The sequence below is a fragment of the Callorhinus ursinus genome, unplaced genomic scaffold (assembly GCF_003265705.2).
Source record: "Callorhinus ursinus isolate GAN/ISIS: 27379988/994484 unplaced genomic scaffold, GSC_fseal_2.0 scaffold18, whole genome shotgun sequence".
NCBI lineage: Eukaryota > Metazoa > Chordata > Mammalia > Carnivora > Otariidae > Callorhinus > Callorhinus ursinus.
This window is the reverse complement of record NW_027397080.1, coordinates 3,664,782-3,690,623: the sequence shown is the minus strand read 5'-3', so window position 1 is coordinate 3,690,623 and position 25,842 is coordinate 3,664,782. Positions and strand designations below refer to the sequence as shown.

Here is a 25,842-nt window from a genome sequence, read left to right as displayed (position 1 = left end):
GCCTGTATAAAAGGTTAAACAGAGGTCCAAGTTTAGGGGAATCAGTAAACCCTCATAATTGTATGTAAAATTTGGTCTGTATTGATCGGTTTGTGTGAGAAAGAGTATTTGGTTTTTAAAGTCACAGATTTTACAAAAAAATAGATACTTTTTTTCATGATTTAAAGGGACAGAAAATGTTTACCAGAGTAGTAAGTAAAAACTTACCTAGTAGAACAGAATGATTATATCAGCTAATATGAGGTAATTCATGTAGGAAATAGATATAATAAGCAGGCTTACAATGAAAATGTTAATATAAAAGTATAAGATTTATAATTACCAGATATTCTATAGGTATTTAGGGATTAAATTTTTTTAGTTTTATTGAGATGTAATTGACATACAACATTCATTGTATAAGTTAAAAAGTATAACTTTTGTTTTGTATAACAATGATTTTATATATATATATATATACAATGCAAAATGATTATCACGGTAAGATTAGTTAACATCTGTCACCTCACATAGTTATGATTTTTTTTCCTGATGATGAGAACCTTTAAGATCTGTCTTAGCAACTTTCAAATATACAGTATTGTATTGTTAACTGTAGTCTTCATGTTGTACATTACATCCCCACAATTTATCTTGTAACTGGAAATTTGTACCTTTTGATCACCTTCACCTAATTCCTCCATCCACCACACCCCCACCTCTAGCAACCACAAATCTGATCTCTGCTTCTATGAGGTTTTTTTTTTTTAGATTGTACATATATGTAAGATCGTTCTGTTATGAACATGGGGTGGGGTGCAGATATCTTCAGACAGTGATTTCATTTTCTCCAGATACCCAGAAGTGGAATTGTTGGATCATATGATATTTCTGTCTTTAATTTTTTGAGGAACCTCCATACTGTTTTCCACAGTGGCTGTACCAATGTACATGCCCATCAACAGTGCACAAGGACTCCCTTTTCTCCACATCCTTGCCAGCATTTGTTATCCTTTGTCTTTTTTAGGATGGCCATTCTAGCAAGTAGGAGGGGAAGGGATTAAATTTTTAACCAAAAATATATATAAAGCACTCTTTTTAGGATCATATTGCCAATGGCTTATAATTATAATTTTAAATATCCTTTCTTTTCTTTCAAGAGATAATTTGTGACATCGCTGAATTGGAATTATTGAATAAAATCTTGCCCTTACCAAACTCCAGGTTAGTAAAGTCAAGACAATCATCTGCAAGCCTGAGAGTCATGACTGCCTAACTCATCCTGAGTTGCTGGCTTAACAAAGCATAGCATTTGGGAGTAATATTTCTATATTTAGTATTTGAATCTTTTCCCAATCCCTTCTCTCTTTCCACCTCTTCACCCCCACACCTGACAGAATCTTGACTTAAGGTAGAAAGTAATCCATAAACATAAGTTTAAGCTAAATGTATTTGATTTCCTTTGTGTTTGACAGTTGTAAAAACTGAAATCCTATTGATACCTTATCCCTGTAACCCCAAAGTGCTACCAAGAGATCCTGTTTTCACCAAGTCCTCACATATGGCCATTCTTAGTTTTTCAGGAACAGGTTTAGTAGAGTTGGTTGGAAGTCTTCAAGAGATTAAAGAACATACATCAGAAGCAGCAACGGCAAACCCCAAGTCTCCCGACTCTTTCGTGTTCACAGAATTCTGAAGCTGGATACATGATCGTGGCTTTTCTGAAAGAGACACACTGTATCCAAGAACAAGACCAAAAGTCAGACCTATAAAATCACTGATGGCTAAGACTAGATGGATCAAAGTTGCTAACTTAAAGCTTGGGCATGAGGGTGGAACATGACATGGAGAAGAGTTACCGTGGATCCCCACTGGATGTCAACCAGGAGTCCTCAGAATTGCTGATAAATTCATTAAACCAGTTTTAAAAATAGATTCTCAAGTTTGTTTAATATCCTCAAATATCCTTGTATTGATCAGTAATAGTGACTTAAGTTCAATGGTTTAATTAAGGGTCTGTTCAGCAGAGCACATATATAGCTAATTCAGCACTTTCCCCCTATTATCATGGGTATTATTTATTTTTTAAAAGTAAAAACAATGTAATTGTATTAAAGCAAATACTTTAAAAAAGAAAATCTCCTGGGCTCCTGGGTGGCTCAGTTGGTTAAGCATCTGCCTTCGGCTCAGGTTATGATCCCAGGGTCCTGGGATCGAGTCCCGCATTGGGTTCCTTGCTCAGCAGGGAGTCTGCTTCTCCCTCTGCCTCTCCCCCCTGCTTGTTCTCTCTTCCTCTCACAAATGAATAAATAAAATCTTTAAAAAAAGAAAAAGAAAAGAAAAGAAAATCTCCTATAATCCTGCATTCTCAAGACAACTATTTTCATGTATTCCTTTTTGGTTCTTATTCAAATGCATATATTTTTAAGTGGTTGTTATATTGTATGTTCATTTTCACAGCCTGATTTTTAGTTTAATATACCATAGAACACGGGTGCCTGCCTGGGTGGCTCAGTTGGTTAAGCGACTGCCTTTGGCTCAGGTCATGGTCCTGGAGTCCTGGGATCGAGTCCCACATCAGGCTCCCTGCTCAGCAGGGAGTCTGCTTCTCCCTCTGACCCTCTTCCCTCTCATGCTCTCTATCTCTCATTCTCTCTCTCTCAAATAAATAAATAAAATCTTTAAAAAATATATACCATAGAACATTTTTCTGTATTTCAATAGTCTTCATATTAATTCTTTCAGTAGCCACATGATATTCTATCATGTTGATGTTTTATAAATTCTCTCGTTGTTTGCACTTAAGTTGTTTCTACTTTTTCACTATTTGAGATTATGCAGTGGTGAAAGTCTTTGTGAATGTAGCTCTTTTTTTCTCTTGAGTTACTCCAGAAAAGATTGGCATAATTGGGTCAGAAATACAAATGTTATATAGTTTTGGTATATCACTTGTTGCGTTGCTTTAAAAAAAAAAAAGTGTCAACATAATGTTTCTATCGTCAACCTCTTTTTTTCTTTTCTTTTTCCTTTTTTTTTTTTAATTAAGTAGGCTCCATGCCAGCATGGAGCCCAACGTGGAGCTTGAATTCACAACACTGACGTCAAGACCTGAGCCGAGATCGAGTGGGATGCTTAACCAACTGAGCCACCCTGGCGCCCCTATAGTCAACCTCTTTTAAGCCTCAATTTCTTGGTCCATAAAATGGGAACAGTAGTCATTCCTGTCTCATAGAGTTGTGAGAACCAAATGAAATGAAATGTGTATTTAGAACTTAGTAGCTGCTTAACAAAAGCTAGGTATCATCATTTATTTTCACCATCACTTTGTACTAGTTTTTCCACAACCTCATCAACATTGGATATTACCAATTTAAAAAATTTATGTTAAAATAGTTGCTATAAATTATACTGAAGGGTGATTCCTGCTGTTCTTTCTTCCCATCCTTATTCTCCTCCTTTTTCTTCTTCAATTGGAGATAGAGAAGGAGACCAAGGGGAAAGGAAAAGTAACCAAAAATAAAGACACCTGAAGTTGAAACATTGAATTTTTATATGTAACCCTTGCTTCCTCAGATGACTGACCTAGAAAGGATGATCAAAGGATATAGGACATAATAGCTATGATATCAGATATATGCTCTGACTCCAAACCTTGCCCAAGGTCGCCTTTCACTATTGAATCCCTACTATGTGCTATTCAGTAGTAGGCATTAGAGCTACACCTGTGAAGACAAACAGTTTCTGCTTTCCTGGAGTTAATGTGCTATTAGGTTGGAGGGTAGGTATGTGTGTGTGACAGGGACACAGAGGTGGGGAGATAGACCATATAATTTTGGATGGTGAGTGGCATGAGGAAAATAAACTAGTGATGCATCTGAAAGAGTGGCCATGGGCTACTTTAGGTTGAGTGACCGCTGAACTGAGACCTGAGCTACAAGGAGTACTCCCTACCTTCATTAAGACCTAGAAAAATGTTAAAAACAGTTAACAGCTAGTACCAAGACTCTATAAAGAGAGTATCTATCTCCATGACCTTGAGGGACAGAAAAGCCAAGTATCATGATTGAGGGTGATACAAGATGAGGCCAGGTATGCGCGGCCAGATAATGTAATGTAGGCCTTTGTATATAAGGAATTGGATCTTACTCTAAATATGGGAAGCCAGGAATGATTTATAAACATTTATTTAAAAAGCTCTAGCTGCTCTGCAGGAATAAATTGTAAGTGACAGGAGTGAAAGCTTGTGGCAGAACTAGAACTAAAATTCTGGTGTCCTGACTTAACTGAAGGGCTACATATGCCAGGCTGTTCTAAGCGCTGAGGATGAACAGATTCCTGCCTTCGTAGGGTTCACAGACTAAGGGGCAGGGATAAGAAACCGCATATATGCGGGCTCAGAGGTCCTGGCCCCGCCTACTGCCGCAACGCCCAGTTTGGGTGCTGCAGGCCGAAAGACCTCCGCATCAGGGGCGGGCGGGACTTCCGGGGGGCGGGGCCTGGCCTCGGTTGGCTCTTTTTGCGCCTGCGCCGGAGAGTTAACCCGCAAAGCGGGGATGAGGATCGCCGGAACCCATGCGTCCGTCTTCTGCTTCCGGGTCGGAGCCATGGCGGTGGCAAATTCAAGCCCTGTCAATCCCGTGGTGTTCTTTGATGTCAGCATTGGCGGCCAGGTGAGGTCCAGGCAGCCACTGCGCCGAAGGGACACTGCACGGGGCCAGCCGGGAAGATCTCACCCACCCAGGGATAGCGGACACGAGAATCCAGAAAACGAAACTGGACCAGAACCTACCGACCTGCGGGGCGGGGGCACGGGAGGGGGAGGAGGAGTCTTGCCCATCCTAGCGCCCCGCAGGGGGAGGGACTGGGCGGCATGGAAGGAGAGGCTGTGGAGGCGGAGGTGGCAACGGGGAGAGAGGGGTCAGCCCCTCCAGTTCTCTGCTCGCTGAGGCCTTCATGGTCTTGGACCGGGTATTCTGACCATCTCCCGCCGCTTTCAGGAAGTTGGCCGCATGAAGATCGAGCTCTTTGCGGACGTTGTGCCTAAGACGGCCGAGAATTTTAGGTAAGGAGATGATCCAGCTCTGCTAGATTAACTGAACCAGAAGCTGGACTCGGTACGCGTTATCCTCTGCCTCCCTCTATCCGTCCACTCGCTGCCCTGGAGATCGGAGTCCTCTCTGTAGCTCTCTGAATAGTCACCGTTTTTACTCTTCCCGTATCAATTTTGTTGTTAATTTGTATGCTTAGGTGTCTGGATGTCGGCTGGCCCTTTGGTGGGCTTGCTGGCGCGAATGTCTGTGCTCCCCCCATCCCCACCCCATTAAGGGCGCCGTCAGCTGTGATGTCATGGTGACTGAATCGTTCACTCATTTCCCTTTCAGGCAGTTCTGCACTGGAGAATTCAGGTCAGTCTCAGACGTGGTTGATTTCTCTGCTTGCTCTTGAAGGGTGTCCTGGGGCTGCAGTGGGGTTTTGGGGAACCACCGGCAGGACTTGAATGATTGCTGGTGACAGTAATAGACTTCTTCCGACTATCTTTAGGAGAGTCCCTTGGCTCCAGTGGGTGGTAAACTGGACAGGCCTATGATTACCTGTCATCACTCCAAGTTTCTTTCTTTTTGGTTATAGAAAAGATGGGGTTCCGATAGGATACAAAGGGAGCACCTTCCACAGGTAAGGCCTTGGCAAGCCATCCTGCAGGCTTTTAGAATTACTTCCTTGGGGGATTTGTCTCTTTAGAGGGAAATAAAACCATAGGATAATTCCTAGATCTTGAGAAGAAAGTTTTTGGGAACTCAACAATTGATTTGAAGGCTTATTAAAAGCCACAGTGATAAACATTTTATTTTTAAATCAATGTTAATCTAAAGTATGACTAAATGTTTTTCTAAACAACAGAACCTTCTCTCAGGATCCTTTATTCTCTGTTTCAGGGTCATAAAGGATTTCATGATTCAGGGTGGGGATTTTGTTAATGTAAGTACTATTTCTTTGCTATCAAAGCCCTATAGGAATATTGTTTTTTGTTATTGCTGAGCTACTATTTCTACTACAGGGCCCAGTCCTAAGGCTTGAAACAATAGCCAAGTTTGATGGGGAACGGGGGTATAGGAATGTCCTTTAGAGTTGCTGTCTTACTACTCTTTATACTACTAGATGACAGACATCAGCACTTTGAGTCACTGACTTCCAAATCCTAGCCTTTTAGGGCCAGAAACTGAACTTTCCCAGCATACCTATAGATGATCCATGAGAGATACAAACTAGTTAGTCACATGAAACTTGGATAGAAATCAGATGCAATTTTTTTTTTCCTAAATGGCAGTAAGTCCTTTTTCAGTGAGCTCAGTGCTTATACTCTAATTCCCTTCCACCTCTGGTATCACAGTGCCTGGAAAGTGAGTTTTTTCATCAAAAATCGATTAGTGGGCAAAGAATCAGAGCAACAGAGGTAGATCGTTCTGGAGTGATGTTTCCTCTATTTACTAGCAGAGCCTAGGAGAATAGTTCTTCACTGTGAAGCATAACTTTCTTGTGACTAGACTGTATGTGTCTTTCATACCAACCCTCTTCCCCTTCCTCTGACCTTGGAGGGTGCTTGAATAAACCATATCTCTTCTTAAACCTACTTTTGTCCTTAGCCAACCACTTGTGTGCATGTGCATGGTGGTTTTTCTTACTAATATTTGGTTAGTCATGTTGCTATTTTCTTGAATCTGGGAGACACTCTTTGTCCTTCATGTGTATATTTATTTAAAGTCTTAGGAGTTTTTAAAGACTTGTTTCCTGTCTAGGTAAGGTTACAAAGTGGCAGATTTTAGGTTGAACCAGGCTTTCAGATATGCTTTGTTTCATGTGTGTTATGTTGTAAAACTAGGACATTTCACCAGAAAATTCCAGAGTTTTGTTTTCTCTATAAAGAATGGAAAATAGGGGTGCACTAGGCCTGTGTTTCTCATGTAGCAACAGTGGTTTGGAATCAAGTAACTGCTCCCTTTAAGCAGGGTCTGTCCTTGCCATTTCACCTCAGTCACTGTCATCTGCTTCCCTTATTTATGTCACTTGTCCCTGTGGGCATTTAAGTTTGCAACCCCTGGCTGCACCTGATGGTAGTAGGGCTTGGGCGACCATATACTTTGTGTTAGCTGGTAAAAGGGCTAAGAATCTATTCTCTGCCTTCTTTTCTTTCTTTCCATAGGCTCCTATATTGCCAAATTGTCTTAACAGGGACAGGACCAACTTCTTGCTGGTCATTGCCAGGCCCATCTAGTCACTTGTAGATAGCCCCAGGGTCAGACAGCATAGTTGGTCAAATATTCTTGCTGAATATCAGCAAGAAACAATTGTTCAGAGCCACTCTTAGGAAAGGAAAAATAAAATGAGCAAGAAGCAGAAGTAGGATTTGAGACCTAAAGTTGGACCAAGAATATGTGTTTGTTTTAATAATTTTTTTTTTGGTTGCAAAAGTGCAAAAAAGAAAATAAGTCATCTCAAGGAATCTTGCTTCTCAAGGAATAAGTTCTTGGCATTTTAGTTTAGAGCTGTCATTCTTACCGTTGCATATGTGTGTGTCAGACATAATTTTTAACAGATTTAAGATCATGTATATGTTGTAATTTTTTTTTAAAGATTTTATTTCTTTATTTGACAGAGAGAGACACACAGCGAGAGAGGGAACACAAACAGGGGAGTGGGAGGGAGAAGCAGGCTTCCCGCCCAGCAGGAAGCCCAATGCGGGGCTCGATCCCAGGACCCTGGGACCATGACCTGAGCCGAAGGCAGACGCTTAATGACTGAGCCACCCAGGCGCCCCTGTGTTGTAATTTTTTATACTTAATAATTGTCTACATTTTCCCTTGTCATGAAGTCATTCTTTACAATAGCTACATAATATTCCATTACGAATAGATAAATTTATTTGATCAGTCCACTATTGTTAAAGATTTAAGTTGCTTTGTTTTTTTAATATTTATTTATTCATTTGATTTTTATTTTAAGATTTTATTTATTTGAGAGAGAGCACAAGCAGGGGGAGTGGCAGAGGGAGAGGGAGAAGCAGATTCCCCACTGAGCAGGGAGCCCAGTGTGGGGCTTGATCCCAGGACCCTGGTATCATGACCTGAGCTGAGGGCAGATGCTTAACCGACTGAGCCACCCAGGTGCCTCTATTCATTTAATTATTTTTTTTAAGATTTTATTTATTTATTTGAGAGAGAGAGAATGAGAGATAGAGAGCACGAGAGGGAAGAGGGTTAGAGGGAGAAGCAGACTCCCCGCTGAGCAGGGAGCCCGATGTGGGACTCTATCCCGGGACTCCAGGATCATGACCTGAGCCGAAGGCAGTCGCTTAACCAACTGAGCCACCCAGGCGCCCCCCATTCATTTAATTTTTAAGTCACTTTCTGTTGTTTGCTCTGAAAATTAATTTTGTCATTTTCCCTGGCTCCTAGAGAGCAATAAATAATGTAATTATAGAGAAGGATGCGAGAAGTGATCTGTCCCCCAGGTTTATTGGGAAATTGGAAGTGAACTTGTTTTTCTCTTCTTTTGCTATGTACATAGGTATTTGTGTGTAGTTAAAGATAATAGCTCACGTTTATATAGTGCTGTATCAGTTGCAAGGTCTTTTCTGATTGGATCTTCATGGCAGCAGTGTAAAGAGCAGGTGATTTCATCTTCACTGGATAGCTGGAAGAAGTGAGACTCAGTGGTACAAAGTGACTTTCCCAGCTCATAAAGGATTGATCCGGAACTCACATCCAAATCTTTCCACTACACAGAGCTTGGTTTTATTAACTTTTAACCAAATAAAGGTTTGATTTGGACAGTTTTTTCCCTTGTCTGGCTTATGTTAATCCCCTTTGGTAATCTTTGCCCCAATAGGAGCCCCTTGATTCTTCCCTACGTCAGTGCTTTCCCTTTCTGCCGTGTGCCCAGTGTTCTTTTTCTTTACTAAGTGGCTGGAAGAAATTGGTCTTTTGGTACCCTCTCAGGGATTCTGTGTAAGGTACTGCAAATATGGCTTGGCCAAGTTGCTTTATTATCCTGACTTAAGTTGGCTCACCTGAAAAATGAGGAAGACAGTGCTTATTCCATGTGGTTACTGGCAGGGCGAAGAGATAATGCTAATAAAGCTAGTTTAAGCAGAAATTGGGGATTTATGATAAGGTGTTTCATGAAACCCAAAGGAAGAAACAGAACTAGGAACTGGAAAGCCACATAGAACCAAGGCAGTCCTTTTTTTTTTCCTGTTTCTCCAGTGCTCTCTATACATGTGTGTTGCCTTCTCTTTCTGTTCTCCAGTCGACTTTGCAGAGGATGGTCACCCAGCTTCCAGGCTCACATGATAAATTCAACCTCAAAGAGAGCATCAGTCCTCCTTTACAATTCCCAGAGAAGGAACTTTAGTTGGCCCTGTATTAGTTGGGCATCTTCCCCTGAACCAGTCAGCTTTGGTCAGGAGGGTGGGATCTGTGCAGATGAGGCTTCCAGGAGCCCATCCACCTGCATAGCTTGGGGGAGTGGGGATAGTGGTCAGTTAAGTGGGTAATTTTATATGACTGCAGGCATGAGAGTCTTTGGGTGTGGCGAGGATTATGTATGTGATCATTGTACTGTTGTTCCCTACTCTGCCTGTGTCTTAACTGAGCATTCTAGAGGCCCAGCTGTGACCTGTTTTACCCAATCTGTGCGATGCCCTGACCAGTGTATGGGCTGCAGGTGCCTTGGATGGGGCTGGCTTTGATTGTAAGATAGGGTCCAAGAGGTGTGACTTGCAAAGTGACCTTCAAGAGGAAGAGTGCACCTTAACAAAGTTGGCTGTGGTGCAGCAGTATTCCTCCTCTGGGTTCCGGGGGGGTGCGGGGGGTGGGGAGCAACACTCAAAACTTGCTAATACTTCCTTTTTCTCTGCTCAGGGAGATGGTACTGGAGTTGCCAGTATTTACCGGGGGCCATTTGCAGATGAAAATTTTAAACTGAGACACTCAGCTCCAGGCCTGCTTTCCATGGTAAGTAAGGTCCAGTCAAGGTTTTGGGTTAGATTTGTATCCAGCAGATGTCTGGGCCCCTCTTGAGGCCCGGTGCTATCTCTTAGGATGGAAGCAAATTCTTTACTTCTCTTGCTTATCCCAGGACTCACCTCTGCCACACCCACCTCCTTCCCCAATTAGTTTTGATTTTTTTTTTTAAGATTTTATTTATTTATTCATGAGAGAGAGAGAGAGAGAAGCAGAGGGAGAAGCAGGCTCCCAAGGAGCAGGGAGCCCGATGCGGGACTCGATCCCAGGACCCCGGGATCGTGACCTGAGCCGAAGGCAGACGCCCAACCATCTGAGCCACCCAGGCGCCCTAGTTTTGATTTTGTTCGGCTGGAACCTCTAGCAGTCTGGGGGGCCACATCTGAACTCTGTTATATGTTTTCTTACCTCTGTTTGAGCCGGGATACGTGGCTCAACATCCAGCCCTGTTGCTCAGAGCATGGCCAGTTGCACTTTCAGGACCCAGAGTCCATGTGCTTGGCACCCCACCCACCAGGATTCCCCGGCACCCTTCCACTCATGCTGCCTCCTGGCTGGTATCCCCACTGGGCTCGCTGACCACTCCTGCTCCCTTGGCCTGGCACCGCTTCCTCCTTAGACCCATTCCCATACCTCACTCTCCTTTCTCAGCCCCTGGCCTGCCACACTTAACCCTCTCATCTGTCCCACTCCTGCTCACTCTCCTGCCTGCTTACACCTCCTTCTTCCCCTTATTCATCCTGCCCTCCTTTTTTCCTTACTCACCTACCCTGCATCCCTCTCACTCTCCAGTCCCCTCCCTGCCTCCCCTCATTACCCATTTCCCTGGCAATGCCCCCATTCTCCCTCCCCCAGACCCCATATTTACAGGCACATGCTCTCTCCTGCTTGCCTACCCTTCCACTTAACTACACAGGCATTCACCAAGTGAAGGTTTACCGACACCCACTCTGTCTCAGGCCTTAGGGTAGGGTACAAGGTATATACCTGATCCCTGCCCTTGTGACACTTAACATCTAACGGGGAAATCACACATGCAAACTGACAAGCCCAGCGTAGTGTAGTTCACACCACCATCTATTAAGGTGAGGGCCCCTCAGGGTATGTAAAAGTACTGGGAGGGCCCCACGGAATGAGAGTCATTACTTTGAGGGGTCAGGCATGGCTTCACGGAGGAGGGCGGCATCAGATAACAGGGCAGCACGGTCAAGAGTTAGAAGGTGAGGAAGAATGAGAACATAGGATGTGAATGGGGGAGGGAAGGACCAGTAGAGACACTGGAGCGGAAGCTGGGGTCTAGCCCCTCAAGGGCTTCAAATGCCAGAATGAGGATGAAGTGTGTGGACTTCCTTTGATAGGGTATGGAGAGCCGTATGCTTTTTTGAGCAGGGTTGATCAACTTTGTGATTTAGAGCCAAGCCCCTGGCTGTGGTGTGAGTGGCAGATGGGAACAAAGAGGTGGGGACAGAGAAGCCAGTTAGGAGGCTGCCATGAGAATTGGGTGAGACCTGCCCAGCAAACAGTGTGCAAGCCCCCTTTTCAGAAAGCCAGGCTGGGCAAGTGCAGGTAAATGTTGTAGGCGTAGCTTAGGTGGGCTTGGATCTTCTCCAGGAAGGCTAGAACCTTCTAGGGGCATGCCATCTATGGAGGAGTCAGAAAAATGGAAGGAAGTGTTGGTCTCTGCTCCCTCAGGCTGACACTGGTGAAGTTGTGCAATCACAGATCATGTGGCACAATTGTTTTTGTTTCCATCCTCCCCTAAATCCTAAGTTCCTCAAGGGCAGGGACCGGGCCTCAGTGGTCTCCAAGCCCTACTACCTGATACAGAAGGGCGTGGAGCAGATACAGATGAACGACCAAAAGATGATCAGAATGATAGGTAACATTTATTGGCCAATTGCTCAATAAACATCCTATTTGCATTAATTCATTTTAATCCTTTCAGCATCCCTTTGAGATAGGTACAAATGAGAATACTGAGGCCTAGAGAGGTTATGTGACTAAACTAAGGTCACACGGTCTGTGGCAGAGCTGGGATTCCAGCGAGGTCATCATCTGGCTCCAGAGCTTACTCTCGAAAGCAGGAAGCTGTACTGCCTGAGAGAATGAGTAAATGAGTGGCTGAGGGCAGAGTGTCCCTTAAGCTATAAAAACGTGTATGACTATTCTCCTGCTTGCTTGCTAATAAACGTTCGTACACCAGCAGCAAGGTAGATTGAGTGACTGCTTGATTGATTGGTGAAAAGAAGGAAGCAAAGAATTGGGAGCCCTGGGAAGTCTGTCCCTCATTCCACGGCATGTGCCTCCTCTGACTGGCTCAGCCATTCCCTTGATTTCTTGTAGATGTTTGTAAGTACACGCACAAAACCCAAAAGTAGCCTCATCTTACGTGGGGCATTTCTAAGTATAACATAAAATCCCTAGTGAGGTAGGGAGCACATTCCCCTGGACAGTGTCGTGAATGTATTTCATACACATTTTTATTTCTGCACAGCTGAACACAGAATCAACCAACTTAAATCCATGAAGTGTCTGATTACCGCTAATGACCTATCTCATAATTTCCAGTCCTGCCTCAGTCATGTTAATCGTATGAGACCTGTGCTTTTAAGAGTACTCTCAGTTTCCCATTGTCTACTCCTTTTTTCCTAGACAAGGGAAGTATGCAATAAAATGTTCACAGACAGACACTGTCACAAGGCAGTGCTACTGAAAGGTAACGTGGACTTGTTGATGTACAAAAGCCTGAATTTAGCATTTTAAAGGCAGTTCTGGGGTATCAACATATAAAGTACAAAAGTACACTTCATAAGTCAGATAACGCTTTACAAAGTATCATTGTGCATCGTAATCATAGCATATTCTTTTATAATGCATTGTGAAATGTAATGTAGAAACAATTTCAAGGAAGGAGATGGGATATGGCTAGAGACTTTGAGATTCTCAATTAAAAAAATACTTCTTCCTGTAAAATTCAGTAATAAAGGATTTTGGGTGTAGCTGTAAAAAGCAAACATCAATTGATTAAATGTAGTCTTTTTCTAGCATGGCACTAGCGTAGCAACTTCTCACACCTTCTTAAAGTCTTTTATTACCATTGTTATGGTGCAATACAAAGCTATTCAGACAAAAGAGCTTATGGCACAGGCAACAGGCTTTTTCTCCATGGTATCTACCTTGTAACTATAATCCAGGTATAACCCTTGTTGGATTAAATACAGCAAATCAGTCCCTGTGAACAATTGTTCCCATTTTAAAAATCCACACCGCAGGAGAACTGTACATTTATTTAAGGATCTAGCTCCTTGAGGGCAGTGATTATGTATCCTGTTTATCTCTATATCCTTGGATCCTAGCTTAGGATCTGGCTTATAGTAGGTATTCAGTAAGGTTTGCTAAAAGAAAGGAATCAGGGCTACAGGCTCTTTTGGGAATCTTTTTTTTTTTTTTAAGGTTTTATTTATTTGTCAGAGATAGAGTGCACAAGCAGGGGGAGTGGCAGGCAGAGGGAGAGGGAGAAGCAGGCTCTCAGCTGAGCAGGGAGCCCTGATGCGGGGCTTGACCCCAGGACCCTGGGATCATGACCTGAGCTGAAGGCAGATGCTTAACCGACTGAGCCACCCAGGCTCCCCTCTTTTGGGAATCTTGCCCTTCAGCTAGCATGGCCAGGAAAACTCACTGAAGGTATACTTGGTTTCTGTCAGGCCAACAGTGGTCCCAGTACAAATGGCTGCCAGTTCTTCATCACCTGCTCTAAATGTGATTGGCTGGATGGGAAGCACGTAGTGTTTGGTGAGTCGTCTTCCTGTCCCAGATTCCGGGCCCCATCCACACGGAGTGGGACTTCCAAAGGACCCAGTCCTCAGACTCCAGTCCCAAGAGTGCTCGACTGATGTAACTGCTCTGGGAAGGTGGAAGTGGTAGGAAGTGGGGAGGACGTGTGGTTAGAGCGCCAGAGGGAAGGATTGAGGGGCTATCTGATGTAGTGTGTAACCACTTGGGTGATCTGTATGTCTGGGAGGGAAACCCGGATGGTATCACTTAAGAAAGGCCACACAGAGGGAGCACGGTACAGTAGGGCTTTGCAATCGCCCAGACCTAGTACTCCACTCCTTCCTACCTGTGACCTTGGGCAAATCATTTCACTTCCATCAAATGTCAATTTTCTGATGGTAGTATGAGGACCAAATGAGTTGCTGGCTAAGAGTGGAAGCTGGAAAGTGCTATGCAAATGAGAATAATAAAGTCTAACTCATACTCTTCCTACAGGAAAAATCATTGATGGACTTCTAGTGATGCGAAAGATTGAGGTGAGTCCTGTTTTGATTTCCTCTATCTTGACCATTCTGGTCTAGTAGCAGGGGTGTGTTAGGCCCAGTCTTTACTGCCTGCAGTTACATGGGCTCCCTCAGGAAGAGGGAGGAGTCCATGGCCCCCCACCCCTCCCTGTGTTCTTGGCCTATAAGTTTGCCTTTCTGATGCTCACTGAGGTTTGGCCTCTGGTGGCCCCTTCACCTACTTGATAAAATCCTACTCAGCAGTGAATCCACGATCCTTTGTGACCTGGTCCCCGCTACCTCTCCACAGCCCCTTCTGCCACCGCTGCCTCCAGGTTCCAGTCTCGTCAGGCTTTTAGCTCTTCTCTAAATAAATATGCCATACACATTTCTGCCTCTGAGCGTTTGCTTGTGCTCTTTTCTCTACTGGAATGCTCCTCTCCTTTCTTTTCCTTCTGGTGGGATCCCATCCATACTCCTGGGCCCAGCTCAAATGTCCCCTGCTGTGTGAATCCTTCTTGACCTGTTTAAGCAGTGGGTGCTTCCTCTGCCCTGTTGTGTAAACTCTGTCTTATAACTTACTGCATTGTTTTATAGCATAGGTTTGATTTTTTTAAAATGTTGGACATTTTCTCTTCAATCTGGATTATTTTTACCCTTGTGCTAGGACATGGACTGTTAGCATTTTAGTCCCTGAGTCCTCAGTCTGTAGCACAGGGGCTGGCAGGCATCAGTACGTGTTTGGTGAGGGTGTGTGTCTGAGCGGATGAATCTCCACTGTGCTTTCTCTCCTAGAATGTTCCCACAGGCCCCAACAATAAGCCCAAGCTGCCTGTGGTGATCTCACAGTGTGGGGAGATGTAGTCCAAAGCAAGACTGATCAGGTACGTGTGTCTTTCTCCTCCTGGTTAGGAGTCCCCAGTGAAGACAGCATGGCCTGGTGGAAGGAACTTTAGACTTGAAAACATGGGACTGAGCCTCGTTTCCTGTCTATGTGACCTTGGGGAAATCACTTCCCTTTTCTGAGCCTGTTTCTTCATCTGTCAAATGGAGACAATCGCTATCTCAGGCTCATTGTAAGGATCAGAAGAGAAAGAGTTATTAAGGCATTTTACTTTTCTACCACTTTGTGGCCTACAGAGTATCAACCTGAATACCAACCAAATACCAGTAGGCAGTCTCTGACATCACTGTTAGACTGTAGTTCCTTCCATTCAGTGCTCCTGCTGGAAGGACCTGGCTCCTTTCCTGGGCGACTCCGGGCTGGGAGCAGCCTGGGCAGCCAGGAGACACAGCTGTCATGCCTCTCTTGTTGAAACTGATGCTCAGGGCACCTGGGGGGCAGTTAAGTGTCTGTCTTCGGCTCAGGTCATGATCCCAGGGTCCTGGGGTCGAGCCCTGAGTCACGCTCCCTGCTCAGTGAGGAATCTGCTTCACCCTCTTAGTCTCCCTCTGTGCTCTCTCTGTCTAAAATAAATAAATCAAATCTAAAAAAAACAAAAAACAAAAAAAACCTGATGCTCATTTCCAGGCCCTGACTTTGTATCTGCCAGCCTCATAAGTAAACGCAACACATTTCTCAGCCTGCACGGGCCCACTTCCTCCCCACACTCACCACTGCCTGCTCTGTGCTAGGTGACAGAGAATTGAAAAATGCCTCTGTCTTTCAGGAGCTTATGGGGTGTAAGACACATTCTCAGAAGTGATCACTAGTAACCTGAGTGACATTGCTAAGTTTGATCAGAGTTGAAGGGAGAAATTGATCAGCTACGTGTGGGGTGGTGATGTTTCGCCTTTTCTTCCTTCCTTCCTTCTTTTTTTTTCTTTTTTTAATTTTCAAACCTGCAGAAAAGTTGGAGGAATAGTATACTGAACACCCATCTCCCTTTCACCCAGATTTACCAATGGTTAATATTCTTGTGTTACCATTTTACTTTGACATTGGTTTTTTCTTTCCCTTCTTCCCTCTCATCCCAGTCCCTCTCCTCTTTCCTGCTCCCCTTCTTTCCCTCCTTTCTACCTTCGTTCCGTCCATCGTTTTCCTTCATTGCTTTCTCATTTGAAAGTTGAAGACTTCTTGACACTTTACCCCTAAATACTTCAGCAAACAACTCCTAAAAATAGCATCCTATATAACCACAGTAATATTATTTAATATACATGTTCCAACTTCCCCTGCTGTCCACATAGTAACTTTAATAGCTCTAAAAAAAAAAATTCAGTGAACGTTCACATATTTTATTTGGTTGTTTATTTTTAATCATAAAAGTAACATAATACAGCCTCGAGAAAACAGTTCAAGTCCTTGTCATTACCCCTCCTCCCCATCCAGTCCCACTTCTGTCCCAGGAGGTAACTGCTTTCAGTTTGATGTATGTCCATCAGGGCCTTTTCTATGCCTATCTTATTTTGGGAGGTTTTGTTTTTCCTAAATGTCATCATACTGTTTTGTTCATGTGTTTTCCATTTGGCAGATGTCTTGAAGACTTTTCCTCTTCCATCACATAAAACTACTTCATATGAAAACAAACCGACAATATGCTGTGTTTGTAGCATATAGCTTATTTTATCCTTCTCTTACGATTTGAATGGTTATAAATTCTGCGTCTTAGTTTTCTATTTTAAATGTTGTGACTATTTTGTCCAGAACATATTTTAAGCAAAAACTGGCATTGTGTTGCTTATCTTAACTTTGGTGATATCCTTTGTTAAACAGAAGTTCTAAATTTTGATGAGGTCAGAATTACCAGTCTTTTTTCTTATGGCTTTTGTGGTTTTTGTCTTGTTTTAGGAAGGTCCTTACTATCTCAGATCATAATATCTTTTGTATTTTTTCTAATATTTCTGTGGTTTTATTTATGTGGTATTTTATTTATTTATTTATTTATTTATTTATTTTACTTTAAAAATCACCTAGAATCTATTTTTCTTTTCTCTGCCTTTTTTTCTGAATGGAGATCTAGTCAAGTGCCAGACCATTTTAATAACTGTACATACCTCTATCTGTGACTTACTTTGTGTTCGTAGCATCTGGCACTTACAGGCATTCATTAAAAATTTATTACATGAGTTAATAGAGAGGGAGAATGTCAGGCATTTTAGGCAGGGAACTGGTGTGAGCAAATGCTGAGGCAGGCATGCACAAGTGTGTACTAGAAGCTGCATGTGGTCCTCTCTCTTGTCCAGCCAAATGGTCCCTTCTGAGGCACAGTTGACACCCTGAGCTTTCTTTTCTGCCAGTACTGGAGGTCCCTAGGGCTCAACCTGCTCTCCCTCTTTGGTAGTGGCTGGCATTTCCCTCCTTCTCCCACTTCTTTCGTTGCTGAACCTAAGTTGAGCTGCTAGGTCCTTTTCCTTCTAAGGATTGACCATTGACCACTACCAGAGGACAGAGATGAAAAGAATAGTGTTTAGAAATTTTTTGTTTTTAAAGATTTTATTTATTTGACAGAGACAGCGAGAGAGGGAACACAAGCAGGGGGCGTGGGAGAGGGAGAAGCAGGCTTCCTACGGACGGGAAGCCTGTTGCGGGGCTCGATGCCAGGACCCTGGATCATGACCTGAGCTGAAGGCAGACGCTTAACAGCTGAGCCACCCAGGCGCCCCGTGTTTAGAAATTTTTTGATTGGGCCTTCTTTTTTGTATTTTTCCACGTCCCTTTATAGAAAGTTCGTGGAAATCCTTGTTGAGGGCTTAATTTCTGAGGGTGGTGATCACAGTCCCCCCCTCCTCATCTCTGATTAGCAAAGGGCAAAGTAAACCTTTGCCCCCGTGGAAGCCTCTCTTCTCAGCCTGCAACCCAAGCAGAACAGATTCCACGAGGGCCATTTGACGTTCCAGAGGCTTCTTAGACCAGAACTATCCAATAGAAATTCCTTTCTGTGATGGTAGAAATGTTCTGTATCTATGCTGTCCATCATGCAGCTCTAGCCACACGTGACAGTTGAGCACTTGAAATATGTGGCTGATGGGACTGAAGGACTGAATTTTTTATTTAATTTTAATTAAATATAAGTGCAGTACCTCCAATTCAGTCTCCTACCCATGACTTGCTCAGAACTGAATTTTTCATAGCTAATACTTAGAGGCAATATCATAGTGGCAGTTATCATTTATTGCATACTTCTTGTGCTCAGATATTGAGCTAAGAACTTGAATTATCTCATTTAACTTTACCAAAAATCCTTATCACAAGTTTTAGGGAATCTAGGTGGCAGTCTGACCTAAAGGGGCTCCACTTTGGGTTTCTCAGTAATGTGCTTTGGGAGAAAGTAAGGAAAAGTGGAGATTAATTCCCCGGGGAGCAAGGCATCATCCCATCATTCTTCTTTCCAGCTGTAAAGTTATAAGCATCTCTAATTCCTCTGGGAGTGTTTCAGATCCCTGACGTTGTTTGGGGCAGGATAATGGTTGACAGCTAATATAGATGCTGTTTTCAAACCCTACTGGGCAGTATTTCTCAAACATCAATGCACTTATGATTCACCAGGAGATCTTATTAAAATGCTGGTTCTGGCTCAATGGGTCTGGATGGGGCCAGAGATTTTGCTTTTCTAACCAGCACTCAGGAGATGCTAATGCTAACTTTGAGTGGCAAGGCTGTAGTGGAATAACAGAGCCTGCTTTTTAATCGAGATGCCACCATATTCCAATCAGAAAAGACCGAGAAGGAGATCCTCTCTTGGTGGCACTGGTCCAGCAGGAATCTGCTGCATTCAAATCAAGATATCACCTAATTGCGCATGTGAGGCCTTGTGTCTAGGCACTGAAAATCAAAGAAAATGGGAAGGAGATAGCAGACAGCGCAGTGACTTGATCAGCTCTACCTCCCTAGGAAGCACTTCTAGAACTTGTGGTTTTGCCGTAGATCCTGACTTTGGTTTTAGTGAACATGAAGTTTTCTGTACAACTCTTGATGTAGAAACCATGGTTTTATCTCAGTGGGTGCTGTGAAAGCTTTTTATGATGAATTTGGTTAGGTATACATAAGTGAACCTTGGCCCTCAGGATCCTCCTGCTGCAATCTGAATCAGGTTCTTTGCTACTTAGAACCACTTGGGGGCTGGTGAAACCTCTGTTTGGAAAGCTTGAGAGTCTCTTGGAAAAGGGAGTGGCTGTGAGCTCTGGCAGCCCAGCTAAGTCTGAACCGCTGCTCTTCCAGTTATCCCCACGTGTGGTACCTGTAGCAAGCAGTAGATCTCTTTCTTCTGTCGTTGTTTCCCAAATTTCCCTAAAGAATCAAATCACTGGGGGACATTTGTTAAAGCTACTAATTCCCAGATCCCTTCCCTGGAGAGTTCGAGTTGAGTGAGTTTGAGGTAGGATCTGGTATGCTGTGTTTGTAACAAGCATCTCAGATGCTTCTTATCAGAGAAACATGGGTAACCCTGCTCTAGGTGGTGCCGTGATGAGTATCCTTTAGCATTTGCATCTTAGGAAAAATATGTGATTAGTGCAACACATCATTTTACAGTGAGGCATTCTTAAAGTTTAAATGGTGATTAGGTTAAAAATTAATTGTACCTGTGGGTGGTGGATAGAACAGTGGGGAAGGTGCTGTGGGAATGACTGAGCTTTAGGAAACACTGTCCCCCATTCTGGGATTACGCGTAGTTGTGATATGTTCCTGTAGAGGAAGGTAATGGGACATGTTGCTGGCACACAGGCTGGTCCTTCATTCCTTCCACAACTACGCACTGAGGGAGTAAGATGGGTCCCATGCCGCATAGGAGGCTGCAAGTTTGAAAAGCCCAGTTCCTGCCTTCAGGGAACTCACAGTCTCTGGGGGAAACTGCCCATGACAGCACAATAAAACACTGGACTGGAGGTTCAGAACAGAGTAAGGAAAGCTGGAACGCCCATGCCTGCCTGGAGCAGTGTGGGAAGACTACAGAAGAGATGATGCTGTGGCCGAGTACGTGAAAGAAGAGAACTTCTCATGTGGCTAAGAACGGGAGGGCATTCCAGGCAGAGGGAACAGCATGAGCAAAAGCACAAAAGCAGGAAATAGCTGCAAGTGTAAGGGAAATTGCACATCGTGCCATATGGCCAAAGCAGGAAGGTATGAAAAGCAAAGGGTAAGACAGTAAGGCTGGAGGGGGCCAGGGCCAGTTGTGAGAACCAGCGCAGGCTGAGATGCTCATGTGTTATCTTGAGAGTGGGCTTTGGGCACTAGGCACATTTTTCTCCCCCTGGGGTGAGAGTCCATCATACTCCAGAAATTGTCAGAAGGGAGCTTAGCCCAGCCCTCTGAAAAGAGCCAGGCCAACAGGAGCCACTGGAGGATTTTGAGCAGAAGAACATTGTGATTGACTTTTCTTATTCCAGAGGTGATTCTGGCAGCAATGTGGAGGAGAAGCTGAGGCCAGTGAGGTGTTCAGTGCAGCAGTCCAGGCGAGAGAAAAGGTTCCACATGAAAACACAGGTCTAGGGAGCACCAGAGATTTGGCAGCAAATATTTGCATGCCTGCTGGGTGTGTGACACTGTTGTTCCGTGCCCTGAAAGGCAGAAGCCCTGCCAGCTAAAAAGGGAGGGGAGGGGAGAATGGCTTCATTCCAGTCCAGTCCAGTACAAAGGCAGAGCTCCCAGTGTTGTAATCAGGTCTCACACACATTGAGGTACGCCAGTCGGTGAAATACCACATAGCCTTAAAAACAAAAAACAGTAGATCTGTATGTGTTGGCAGATTTCTAGGGTACGTTTGTTAAGTGACAAAGTCAAGATTTAGTACATTTAACTATTCCAGAAATTACTGTAGTGAAATATAGCCAACTGTTAGTACTGGTTACTTGTGTAGTGTAGAGATAGCAAAGTTTCTTTTTTCCCCATTTCTGTTGTCTCGTGTATGCTTCAATTTTCTGTATTGAGCATGTATCTTATAATAGAAATACATACTATATATACGCAGTTCTAACTGATCCTAGTTGCTCCCAGCTGCTCCCAGGAGCATGTGGCTAACATCAGTCTGAATCACTCCCTGGTCCCTCCATCTCCTCCCAGGTCTAGGCGCAGTCAGCAGTGCCTTCCTGGGTGCTAACACAGTACTTGGTTCATCTCTCTATACAGCATCTAACATAGCATATCACAAATGTGTTGGCCTGGTTTTCTGTAGACGGAACTCCTTGAAGCAGGGACCATGCTGACTAACACAGTGCCTGGTCTAGGATAGAACTTAGGTCCTAGGGCACCATTGAACTTATAAAGTGCATTTATGCAGTTCTGTGCATTCTGCTTGGGGGCCCAGGTTTCAACTTCTGTCTGAATCTGCAGTATGACACCAGGATGCACTTTCCCTTGGAGGGAAAGGGGCGTGGCTATTTTTATGGGGAGGGAGACAGAGTAGTTTCTGAGTGTACTCACTCTGTTCTTTTAGTAAAGCTAACGACCAAGGCCATAAACAAAGGGTGTGGACTTTACTTTCTCTGTAACACTGGGACCAAGACCTGCAAGGAAGAAAGATTGCTCTTTGTTCTAGAGCTCCACAGAGAGCCATTGAGGTCTGGCAAAAAACACACACAGACTTTGGAGCCAAGTAGACCAGGAAACCCCATCAAGCCTTTAAACCCCTTGGGACCCTAGTTTCCTCTTTTGCTTGATTACAGATAATACAGACGGCACAGAGTTTGTGAAGGGTAAATAAATGAGATGATATGTGTGGCCATAAAATGTTAGTTTCTTTCTTTTCGGTTCTTGTGTAGTATACCTCTCAGTTTAATCCTAGGGAACCAAAGGTCTGACTGAGGGCAAGAGTCAGACCAGTTCTGCTCTTTTGGGAAAAGCAGGTTAGGAGTGTAGAGAAGAGATGGGAGTATTGTCTCTCATGGAATGTTCCCTTCCTGTGCCTCTGAGCTGCTATCTCGTCCATCCCTAACAGACCTCCACCTCTCTGCTGTTGTAGGCCTTCCCTTGCTCTGGGTCACGCTCTTGAGTAAAATAATCCGGATTGGCCCCTGTGTTTGCTTCCCTGCCTGCTGCGGCCCTTTTTGATCAAGAGACCTTGGAAGTGTCACAGATTCAGAACCCAAGATTTTCTGTTTAAGTTTTCAATTGTAAATAAAGTTTTGTTTTGTTTTGGTACACGTGTTGTTTTTATTTTTATTTTTATTTTTTTAAAGATTTTATTTATTTGACAGAGAGAGACACAGCGAGAGAGGGAACACAAGCAGGGGGAGTGGGAGAGGGAGAAGCAGGCTTCCCGCAGAGCAGGGAGCCCGATGCGGGGCTTGATCACAGGACCCCTGGGATCATGATCTGAGCTGAAGGCAAACGCGTAACGACTGAGCCACCCAGGCACCCCAACACGTGTTGTTTTTAAACAGTTGTAATGATAGCCGTGCTCCTCATGCTTCAGCTAGAAGGACTGGCTATCGAGGCTAGCATGGACCAGAGCCAAACCGTCACTGTGGTTAGGTGATGCCTCAGACTTGCAAGCAATTGTAGCCGCCCCCTCTTGGGTTCCAGCTGATTGGGCAAAGAAGGCAAAGCCCCAGGGCTATAAGCACAATTTATTCCAAGGATGTTCTCAGTAGGTTCTGTGTGGTTGGTTCTGGAACCTGTGGGGTAAGGGTCACTAAGGTGGGATATTTTTGGATTGGAGACCATTTGGTAGAATGTGTCTACTCAATCATGATGAAGTGGGAATAATTTACTCAAAAATCTTGGTTTCAATATTGGGTCATTTTTTAAACAGTAGAGGTTTTGAGAAATTATCTTCCCCTTTCAGAGCCTCGGTTTTCTCATCTGTAAAGTGGGGATAATAATACCTATCTACTTCATAGCATTGTTGAAAGGGTCAAATAAGCAAATGGATATGAAAGCAACTTGTAAACAGTAACATGCCTTGGAAAATGCTTATCTTGAAAGGACATAGCCCAACACAGAAAGATCCCACCGAGCATAATGTTAAAGAGGTAAAGAGAGTTCCCTGGTGTTCCTTTCATGAGGCCATTTCCATGCCATTCCTACTTTTTCCCTCTTGGCTTATGGGCAGGGATGACTCATACCTCCTGGCAGTGGCAGAGAGGTAGCACAGAGCTGAAGTCTGTGACAGAATAGAACCTGGTTAAAAGTGCCATTTCAGTGTATTGGAGTACAGGGAGCTGGTGAGATATATGAGGGCTCTACAATATAGATATTTGCAACTTTCTATAGTTAAGTAAACAGGGTTCAGGGACAAAGTGAAGAAAGGACTGACCTAGTGGAGGAGAGATCTTTAAATAACTAGACAAGGTGGAATTATAGAGAGAGAGAGGAAGGAGGAGGAGCAGCTCAGATCCTGAGCTGACGTGATGGGCCATTCATTTGAATTCAGTTACACTTGGCACCTGCATTCTAGGCCAGTCTCTGTCCTGGGCACAGGAGCTGCAAGATGAGTAGGATGTGGCCCGTGCTTGTGACGTACAGGAGATAGGCCCATTTCAGTTCAGTGTGGTATTAGAATGTGAGCCCTTAGTAGGAAGGCAGGAAATTCGGTTTTGTTGTTTTGTTTTGTTGCTATGCCCCCCAGCACCTAGAAAAGGTAAGTATCTAGTAAGTGCTCAAGAAATACCTGTTGCATGAATGGTATGTACAATGGTATGCTGTGGGGGAGGGGGGTAGCATGAAAGGAAGAGGTAACATTTGAGGTAAGTATTGACAGATTGGGGGCTTTCTAGGAAGAGGAACTATGTTCTTGGGCCAGAGTCTATTAGAACATTATTTTGCAAAGGAGATTCTTGGAATGAACCTTGCGTTTCATATCACTTACGGGTGGCCCTGGAGTTGTCTAAACTGGTCACCATGCTGGGCACTGTGGCAGGGGCTAGGAAAACTGGAGTGGAAAGCTCCCACCTTGGCGCAGGGGTTGAACTGTGGCGGGAACTATTTATCCTTTAGTGCCTCAGTGCCATCTCTGCAGGGGTATAGAAACTCATTTCTTAAATAACTCATCTTTCTGCTCGTTGAGCATGAAGGGAACTTATGAAATAACTGGGTAAGTAATGATACTTTTAAGTAACATTTTAAAGACAAATGTTCCAGAATTGATATTTCTGTTGGAGAAGCCCCTTCAAAGCAGTTAGATAGCAAAGGTTGCTCATTTATTCAGAGGTGCTGCTCCCATTGTTCTAAGTGTCCACTTTGGGGAAAAGGTCTCAAACCTATAGGGCACACTTTTAAATGTCCCCAGTGTTGGCAGAACTGCCTTTTGAGGAAACATTTTCTTTTTAACAGTCAAAAGTTATCTGGAGCTGGAACAGCCGAATAGCGCTCTAGAATCTGCCTATTCTGTCCATACACATTACTGCTGCAAGCCTTTTTCACCTGGATTACTGGTGCAGTTGCCCAGACAACCTCTCTGCTGTCAGTACCTTCTCCAGTCCATTTTCTGTACCATGTTATTCATAGAACAAAATTATTAAGATACTATGTGTCAGGTACTAGTCCAGATGCTTCAGGAACTCAGTCTGAGGAGAGGAAGATTTAATGCAAAGGAGTGTGTTAGGATAGGAGGGTCTCCTAACAAGGTAACATCTGAGGCAAGACCCAAAGGATGAAGAGTTAAGCAGTCAAAAGAGAAGAAGGGAGAAAGGAAGAGTTATATGTAGAAGGAATAGTATGTGATAGCTCAAAGGAAGCAATGGCTCAAATATCACCTGGAAGGTTGAATGAGGAATGTGAAAGAAGTGTCAGAGGTAAGTTTGGAGAAGTCCTACAGAGTCCTGTAAACCACAATAAGGAATTTGGACAAACCTAAGGGCAGTAGTAATAAGACTGTCATGATCAGATAGATGTTTTCAGAACACTCTGGATATTGTGGTGGAGAATCTTAGAGGAAGAAAGAGGTAGAGAGTGGCTAGGAGGTTACAGCAGTGCTCTAAAGTGAGGGGTCAGCAAACTGTGGTTGGCAGGTCAGATCACACTCCCTGTTTTTCAGTGGCTCATAAGCTAAGAATAAGAATGTTTTTTAAATGTTTAAATAGTTGAAACAAAAGAATATTTTGTGATATGTAAAAATACGAAATTCGAATTTCAGTGTCCACAAATAAAGTTTTTTTGGAACACAGGTGCACTTGTTTATTGTCTGGCTGCTTTCAGGCTCTAAGGTTGAGCAGTTGAGACAGAATCGTGTGGCCTGCAAAGCTTAAAATATTTGCTATCTGGCCCTTAGAGAAAATGTTTGCCTACCCTGCTGTAAGCAATAGATGATTGCCTATACTTAGTGTCACGGAAGTAGGAATGAGAGACTCTGGTTTGACATTTAGAGATTTTTAGGACTGATTCAGGGAAGCCTTTAGGAGGTGGAATTTACAGTCTAGATGATACTGCACTGGCCTACTGTCTACTTCCATTTTGTCCCTCTACATCCCCTTCTCCACTCAGTAGCCTTTTTTTTTTTAAGATTTTATTTATTTGACAGAGACACAGCGAGAGAGGGAACACAAGCAGGGCGAGTGGGAGAGGGAGAAGCAGACTTCCTGCTGAGCAGGGAGCCTGATGAGGGGGCTCCATCCCAGGACCCTGGGATCATGACCTGAGCCACCAGGCGCCCCACACTTAGTAGCCATTAAAAAAAAAATTTTGCCACTCC

At 43.8% G+C, this 25,842-nt stretch overlaps 1 protein-coding gene across 3 annotated transcripts; it reads left to right on the top strand.

Moving 5' to 3' along the window:
• Positions 1–4,239: 4,239 nt before the first annotated feature.
• On the top strand, positions 4,240–22,352 carry PPIH (peptidylprolyl isomerase H). Of its 3 annotated transcripts, none has more exons than XM_025856525.2 (10): positions 4,240–4,649; positions 4,977–5,041; positions 5,361–5,384; positions 5,608–5,652; positions 5,913–5,955; positions 9,897–9,989; positions 13,703–13,790; positions 14,268–14,308; positions 15,071–15,159; positions 22,150–22,352. In XM_025856525.2, the coding sequence occupies exons 1-9, from the start codon at positions 4,533–4,535 to the stop codon at positions 15,137–15,139; spliced, it is 585 nt and encodes a 194-aa protein (XP_025712310.1). In that variant the 5' UTR covers positions 4,240–4,532; the 3' UTR covers positions 15,140–15,159; positions 22,150–22,352. The 3 variants fall into 3 exon arrangements, with proteins under 3 accessions (XP_025712310.1, XP_025712309.1, XP_073758893.1); XM_025856524.2 differs by having other exon boundaries at positions 4,497–4,649; positions 22,174–22,352; XM_073902792.1 differs by lacking the exon at positions 5,608–5,652 and having other exon boundaries at positions 4,501–4,649; positions 22,174–22,352.
• Positions 22,353–25,842: the final 3,490 nt, after the last annotated feature.

Coding starts and splice junctions, on each gene's coding strand:
- PPIH (XM_025856525.2), top strand. CDS start 4,533: ATGAGGATCGCCGGAACCCATGCGTCCGTCTTCTGCTTCCGGGTCGGA. Junction 5,385..5,607: donor TTCTGCACTGGAGAATTCAG/GTCAGTCTCAGA, acceptor TTTTGGTTATAG/AAAAGATGGGGTTCCGATAG. Junction 5,653..5,912: donor AAAGGGAGCACCTTCCACAG/GTAAGGCCTTGG, acceptor TCTCTGTTTCAG/GGTCATAAAGGATTTCATGA.